The sequence below is a fragment of the Ursus maritimus genome, unplaced genomic scaffold, assembly GCF_017311325.1.
Source record: "Ursus maritimus isolate PB19 unplaced genomic scaffold, ASM1731132v1 scaffold_3, whole genome shotgun sequence".
In the NCBI taxonomy this organism is placed as follows: domain Eukaryota; kingdom Metazoa; phylum Chordata; class Mammalia; order Carnivora; family Ursidae; genus Ursus; species Ursus maritimus.
In genome coordinates this window covers 29,827,214-29,834,945 of record NW_024425563.1, presented here as the reverse complement: position 1 = coordinate 29,834,945, position 7,732 = coordinate 29,827,214, and the positions used below count along the sequence as shown (strand labels likewise).

General features: G+C 35.5%; 1 protein-coding gene across 1 annotated transcript in view; it reads left to right on the top strand.

Moving 5' to 3' along the window:
• The first annotated feature begins 366 nt into the window (after positions 1 to 366).
• The window catches only part of KCND2 (potassium voltage-gated channel subfamily D member 2), a 486,645-nt gene continuing 479,279 nt past the window's right edge, over positions 367 to 7,732 (top strand). Inside the window, exon 1 of the mRNA XM_008705802.2 lies at positions 367 to 1,481. Coding sequence (XP_008704024.1) covers positions 367 to 1,481 — 1,115 coding nt within the window. The remainder of the gene's footprint in view (positions 1,482 to 7,732) is intronic.

Sequence of the window (7,732 nt, the reverse complement as noted above, 5' to 3'; positions counted from 1 at the left end):
CTGTGTCAGGGGAGAAATCAGACACCTGTTTGAAGAAATTGCTGCATTTAGAAGCACCTGTGTACTTCTTTGTGCCAGGAGTGGCTTGGTTCAACTGCTGGAAGAGGTTTGGTTAGGTTCTGCTGGGCGTGATTGTTAGGACATTGTAATTTTTTTTTTCTTACTACTACAAATTCCTGTGTTTGAGGGAAACTTGCCCTTCTGAGAACTGTGAGTTCACTAGGAGCCCTACCTTGGAATAGGAGTGATACTTCCGGACCACGTTTCTCAGTGGTATTTTGTTTGACGGGAGGAAGTGAGTGATTGTGGCTACTTTGCCCCATTGTAGAGGCCCGATTACCCTCCTTGCCTCCACTTCAAGGAACCATGGCGGCGGGTGTAGCAGCGTGGCTGCCCTTTGCCAGGGCAGCAGCCATTGGGTGGATGCCTGTGGCCTCGGGGCCCATGCCAGCTCCCCCAAGGCAGGAGAGAAAAAGGACTCAAGATGCTCTGATTGTGCTCAATGTGAGTGGCACACGTTTCCAGACATGGCAGGACACCCTGGAACGCTATCCAGACACTCTGCTGGGCAGTTCTGAGAGGGACTTTTTCTACCATCCGGAAACTCAGCAGTATTTTTTTGACCGTGACCCAGACATCTTCCGCCATATTTTGAATTTCTACCGCACCGGGAAGCTCCACTATCCTCGCCATGAGTGCATCTCTGCTTATGATGAAGAATTGGCCTTCTTTGGCCTCATCCCAGAGATTATTGGCGACTGTTGTTATGAGGAGTACAAGGACCGCAGGCGAGAGAACGCGGAGCGTCTGCAGGACGACGCGGATACTGACAACACCGGAGAGAGCACGCTGCCCACTATGACTGCTCGGCAGAGGGTCTGGCGGGCATTTGAGAACCCGCACACCAGCACAATGGCCCTGGTGTTCTACTATGTTACAGGTTTCTTCATTGCTGTCTCAGTCATCGCGAATGTGGTAGAAACAGTGCCATGCGGGTCTAGCCCAGGGCACATTAAAGAACTGCCTTGTGGGGAGCGGTATGCAGTGGCCTTCTTTTGCTTGGATACAGCCTGCGTCATGATCTTCACAGTTGAGTACTTGCTTCGCCTGGCTGCGGCACCTAGTCGTTACCGTTTTGTGCGTAGTGTCATGAGTATCATCGACGTGGTGGCCATCCTGCCTTATTACATTGGGCTGGTGATGACAGACAATGAGGATGTCAGCGGAGCCTTTGTCACGCTCCGAGTCTTCCGGGTCTTCCGGATCTTTAAGTTTTCCCGCCACTCTCAAGGCCTGCGCATCCTGGGGTACACACTGAAGAGTTGTGCCTCAGAATTGGGCTTCTTGCTCTTCTCGCTCACCATGGCTATCATCATTTTTGCTACAGTCATGTTCTACGCAGAGAAGGGGTCTTCAGCCAGCAAGTTCACCAGCATCCCTGCTGCCTTCTGGTATACGATCGTCACCATGACTACACTAGGGTAGGTGCCATCAAGGGAAATGGGATGGAGGTTGAATGGATGTGAGGTGATTGTGGACCCAATAAGGTTATATAATTCACTACTAAATGGGTTTAGGAAAGCATTATCTAAATGGTTTTGAGTAACTCTGTGAAATGGGTATGATATGGCAATTGAAGTACTTAGGGGATTTGCTGGTAAGTGTTGACTATTGGTGCCTGAAAGTGATAAATACACAAAGAAATTTTAGAATTCCTGACTATGGGAAAGATAATACTATATATATATCAATACATAAAGATATGATAATGAAAAACACAAAATTGGTGCCCAAATAAAGGTATGAATATGCATAATATATATTGAGATGCTTAGAAAGTGTTCCAGTGTATTCACATAAAAAATTTTCATGTATATTTGAAGTATTATTTTCATATAGAAAGATACTTTTGGCATTCATTTTTCCACTAAGAACCGTAATTCTTATTTTACAACATTATAAAACACGGATTATAGATACCATTATCCAAGGATTTTATAATATATATGTACATATTCCTATATATGCATTTTCATTTTGGCTGATAGGATATACAGTTTTAGAATATCAGGGCTGAAACTGATCAACTCTACAAAATGAAGTAGAATGATATTTGCAACATATTTAAGACTATAGGTTCACAGTTTCAAAAAAAAAGTCAGTGACTATCACTCACACAGTTTTTTTTTAGAAACTACAGATCCCATCAGGCAATGGGCCTGTGACTATTAAATACATATAGAAGATAGAGCGGTATCTGGTGAGACTGATGGTCACCGGGGGGGCCAATTATATTATAGAATTTTGTGCATTCTAATTTCCTTCTAGAATTCTTCTGTGTGTTCTTCTATTTGGGGGTAATGGTGTTTTGCAACCGAAGGGACATATCCCAAATGAATGTTTTTTCCAAAAAATAAATATGAAGCTAGAATTAAGATTTTTTTAAGATGATAGAAAAAAGGGAAAGTATGAAATGATTAGTGTTAATCAAACTGCAGAAAAGTAACTCAATTTATATATTATAGGATCTAATAAAATAAAATGGTTACAGCTTTTTACTTTTATGAGTTCTTAGGTAAGCCAAGTAGTGATGTTAGTGCCCTTTCATCAGCTTTATGCTGCTTTTCTTGCATAATCAGCTCAATAATGGTTTGGTAATGGCTGTAGGAAAAAGTTATTCCCAAGGCTGCTTCTTAAAGTTTTGTTTCTGGTTACTTTAATTGTCTTCTTTAAATGACAATGTGGTTAAAGTTAACTTAGTTGTATTAGCCATATTGTGTTGAACAGAAATTCTCATATTGTCATATGGCCAACTAATGGAATATTTCATATGTGAAGAATTTTTGCTAAGTTAATTATGCTGAACTAAAGTACACTACTTGTGATTTTGATTCAGTCCCGCGTATTTTTTTAAGACCTGGTGCATTAAAAAAAAAAAAAAAGAAGAAGAAGAATTAGTGAAAATTCGTATCCTACTGCTTGTATGTCCTTTTTATCCTGTTGGTAGTTTTGTGACAAATTTTGAAGGTGTAATATAGGTGCTTAGTTCTTATCAAAGAGAATTTTATATATGTGTGTGGCTTTGGGTTGTCTTGTCCTTTTGTCATTTGAAATCTTTGTTAGGGATGATTGGATAGTGCAAATCACTATCAGGATTTCAAATCAGAAATACATATGAATAAAAAGAGAACTCTGTTTTAAGAGGAATGAAAGAAACGTTTAAAGGAAATATATATTCTTTAAAATTTGGTGTCTGTGGTAGTGTTTTTCATGAAGTATCAGTGAATCATTTAAATTAAATTTTATTAAATTAATCATTTAATACCATATACTACGTATATGAATATTGGTATTATTATAATGAATGTTGATGAGATACTAATTTCATCTGGCTAGAAGTTCTATTCTAGACATGAGAACTTATGATTATTTTAAGATTTGTTTCCTGAAATGACTTTATTTTTTTTTTAATTGTTTTTTGCTTTCAGGAAGAAAAAGAGGAAGTGTTAGCTATTAATAATTTTTTTACTGTATAAATAAAATACTTATAAGCATCTACTTTTTGAAATGATAAAAAAGTGAATCATAATTTCCAGGTCAAATCTATAAAACGGATTTAGTTCGCATGTTCTGTATGTAAGTAGATTAGAAGAATTAAGTGTATACACTTTCTCAAAACTTGGGAGTTACTTTTAAGACTTAAGTTTCACTGAAGTTGAAAATTTTAATTTTCAGGAAATTAAGCTAATAAATGATTAAAAGCAATCATACTTTTAAGATGTAGAAATGTTGATGCAATCAAAATACAATCCATTTATTGAAAAATGCCTATGAACATTTAAGGAAGTATTTGCTTTATAATATAGCGAAGTTTCTTAGAAAGGCATCTTCAGTTCCTCATCAAAATATAGTTACAATATATTTTATTTTCCTAGGGAAATAGATTTTTGTTTTAAAAATCCTGCCTTTTTGGTGTCTTTGGTTGCATTGTGACTCAACAGCTTTATTTAAGAACAGAAAATATTCAACAATAGCCATTGCCTGAATTTATTTTTTCACTGTGGTTTTATGCCTACAAGCTGGAGTGTCAGCTATAAACTTTCTGGAAAGTATGCAGTAGTTTGAGTTAATATCAGGCTGTGTCTGCTAGATGACCAAGAATTTCCCATTACACTTTCTGAGCCCTTTTTACTTGGCTGTTATTTTTAATAGAGCTAATATTCATCAATGAATGATAATAGAAGTGAAAATGAAATCCTAGCTCATATAAACATTGTCTACATGAGAAGAAAAGACAAGAGCTTTGTAATTCAGGACTGGCAGAATTGTCTACCTCTCAGTTCTTTTTAAACAATGTTCAGTTGGGTTTTGGTCTAAAGAAATGAGCGGGTCTATCTAGAACTATTGTGTATTCATCTAATCATTTTTGTGCTCCCTGAAATCTCAAACATATCACTATACTATAACTTAACCATGCTTGTTATATAACTAATTATTTAATTTGCCAGTAAAATCAATGCTTTGAAGTATAATTTAAAAGTCTACCCATTTCCTATTAAAGTAAGAAAAACATTAAAAGCACAATTTTTAAAAACTAAGTGAAAGATTTTTTAGAATGGTGATTAGATTGAGTAGCCATATATATCTGTTCTTCCATTTCATTTTGTCTTTCTCTGCATATTTATTGACCTTCACTGGCCTTTGGTACCCTTTTACTCCCCCGCCTCCCTCCTTTCCATAATGTAAACTCTTAATTGCTTCCTTTAACAGCCTTGGGAGGAAGAGAACCTGTAATTCCTCTTTTGTCCTAATGACCTTTGGCACATAGCATCCAGTTGTTATTTTTCATTCAGGTGGTAGTACTCAAATGGTACCAAATTTAGGAAGTTTTCAAATGTTTATCAATAATCAAAAATGATTTTGTAAAAAATATTTAACGTTTACCATTGTACCTCAGGTTCATGACTTGTGAGTTAGAAGCAGTACCAGGTGGCACGTTAAATGATTTGTGGAACTTGTATGCTAGGCAACATGTGCATTTTTGGTCACAATTACTAACCATTTAGACCCTTGTTTTAAAAACAGAGGTTGTATTACTCATAACATAAAACTTAAGAACTTAAGAAGTACAATTTCTGTGGTCCACCACTTCATTAATTTTAAAACAGAGTTGTTTTTTTATCAAAGTTTTCAGAATGGGAAAGAAAGCTACTATGTGGCATTTCTGAAAAGTTTATGTTTAAAATGCATCTTTATGGGGCACCTGGGTGGCTCAGTCGGTTAAGCCTCTGACTTCGGCTCAGGTCATGATCTCAGGGTCCTGGGATCCAGCCCTGCATCCGGCTCCCCGCTCAGTGGAAAGCCTGCTTCTCTCTCTCCCTCTGCCTGCTGCTCCCCCTGCTGTGCTCTCTCTCTCTCTGTCTAATAAATAAATAAAATCTTTAAATAAAATAAAATAAAATAAAATGCAACTTTATGATTTTAACTACATAAATTATATTCTGATTTCTAAACAAATCTAGGAAAAAAGTTCATCTGTAGTGTGCTAAAACAAATAGAATAACATCTGTGCTCTCAGAAAACTCAGTGTAATTGTCCATTTATAAGATTCTGAAAAACTAGCTCTGTGATATTTCAATTTTTATAGGTTTGATAAATTGCTATTTTAAGAAACAAAAACACAGAATAGTTTTCCATTTCAGTTTTCCTAACAATGTGTCAGTATCAGTGTGTCCTCTTTTTAGAGTGCCATGATTGGAGAGGGATTATATATAAAAATATGTCGCATATATGTCACATATGTTTTATTTTATGTACATACAAATATGCTATCTATCTCATATGCAACATAAATATATTAAATATGTTGCTTGCTATATATATTTTAATATATAATATATATGTTACATAACACACATGTTAAATATATACTATTAAAAAGAAGAATGAACTCTTAGATGTTTTCATGCTATCAATCACTATTCTGACTACATAGCTTCGGGGAATGTTGGGAGTAATCTTGCAAAATCATTTACATAGAAACTTTTGGTTTACCCAGTTATTACTCAAAATGGGTAGAATTACTTTCCCCTGCATCAGCATCTGCACATAAATATTGCTAGCATGTTAATCAAATACATCTTTATAAGATGGGAAGTTCCAAATGTATCTTTCAGATGAGGAATCATGCTATAGGTAACAGCCATTTTTATTTTTGCATACTATGTCATAGTGTGTGTATATCATTATTATTTTTTTAAGAATGCACGCCATACAAGGGGGCATGGAGGGGCAGAGGAGAGGGAACCGAAAATCTCAGGCAGGCTCCATGCTCAGTGCAGAGCCTGACTAGGGGCTGGATCTCACAACCCTGAGATCACGACCTGAGCGGAAATCAAGAGTCAGATGCTTAACTGATCAAACTACCTAGGCTCCCCGCAGACTATGATGCATATTTTTATAAAATTCTTCATAGAGCATGTTAATTGTTGGGAGTTGAAAATGAACTTTTATTGAAATGTAAAGAAATGTGATATGCATAACTGTTAACCAAACCTTAACTGTCTTTATTTTGTTTTAGTCATCATTTGAATATAAGTAGTATATGACATGACATACGTACGTATTTTTTAAAAGTCTGTATTTACCTAGCATTTTCCTTTTTTTTTTTTTAATTTTTACAAGTATTTACTTGGTTGCCAAGAAGAGGTATGTCAGGAAGAGATAATTTGTGTTCTGTCAGCACAGCACACTAGAGTAGGGCTGTTTTCTAATTTTCAGTGGGTCTGTTATGATATATATGTGTATATATATAGATGTGTGTGTATATATATATATATGTATTTTTTTCTTTTCAAGATTTCCCTTTAGACTATTTACTTACTTATTTGTATAGTTACTTCATTTAATTCTGATGCCATGTATGTTATATTTGTGTAAACTTTCCTCCCAACTATATTCATCTTTGACAATAAGTTAATGAACTTCATATTTCTTATTACCTAATTTCTGAATTCCTGGTGGAAAGAAAATTGACTGTTATTTATTTAAAATCCATCATTTTACACATGCAAGACTTTTGGGGGGCTTACTCATAGTGACATAATTAAACAGCAGCAGCATTTTTTTGTTTCATGTTTTACTCATTTTTTTTTCTGAAGACCTTAACAGATTATCTAGGAATATATAATAATAACTAACTGGGGACTACTGCTGATACTACAGAGATAAGAAAAGGAATACATTCTCTTCTTTATTTTATTAACATAATGCATTTCTCTTCTAGTTCTGCTCTTTGTGACTCACACCACATTTCTCGTATCACTTCTAGCTCTGCATTTACTGACAAAGTACTGGGGTTTAGCCTGATGGTGCCCAACTGACATAATAAAAGCATGTGTTCTTATTCAGTGAACTGTTAGGCCATTTGGAAGCAAACTATATGGTGGTAAGTATTTTACCTGGCCTGATGAAGAAGAAAATAAATCAATCATTTTCCTTGAATTACCTAAAAGAGTTGGCCTATGCGTTGTTAAAATGATACAGTTTAACTTCTCTTTCATTGAAAGAACAGGAATGGTGGAAAGAATATTCACCAAAAAGGAAATATTATTTATCCTTCAGAGCTGTAATGATGATTTTACTTTTTCCCCCCCAAGTCTTCGTATGTCTTGTACTGTTTTCTGAGCACTATATACATATATATATATATATATATATATACATACACACA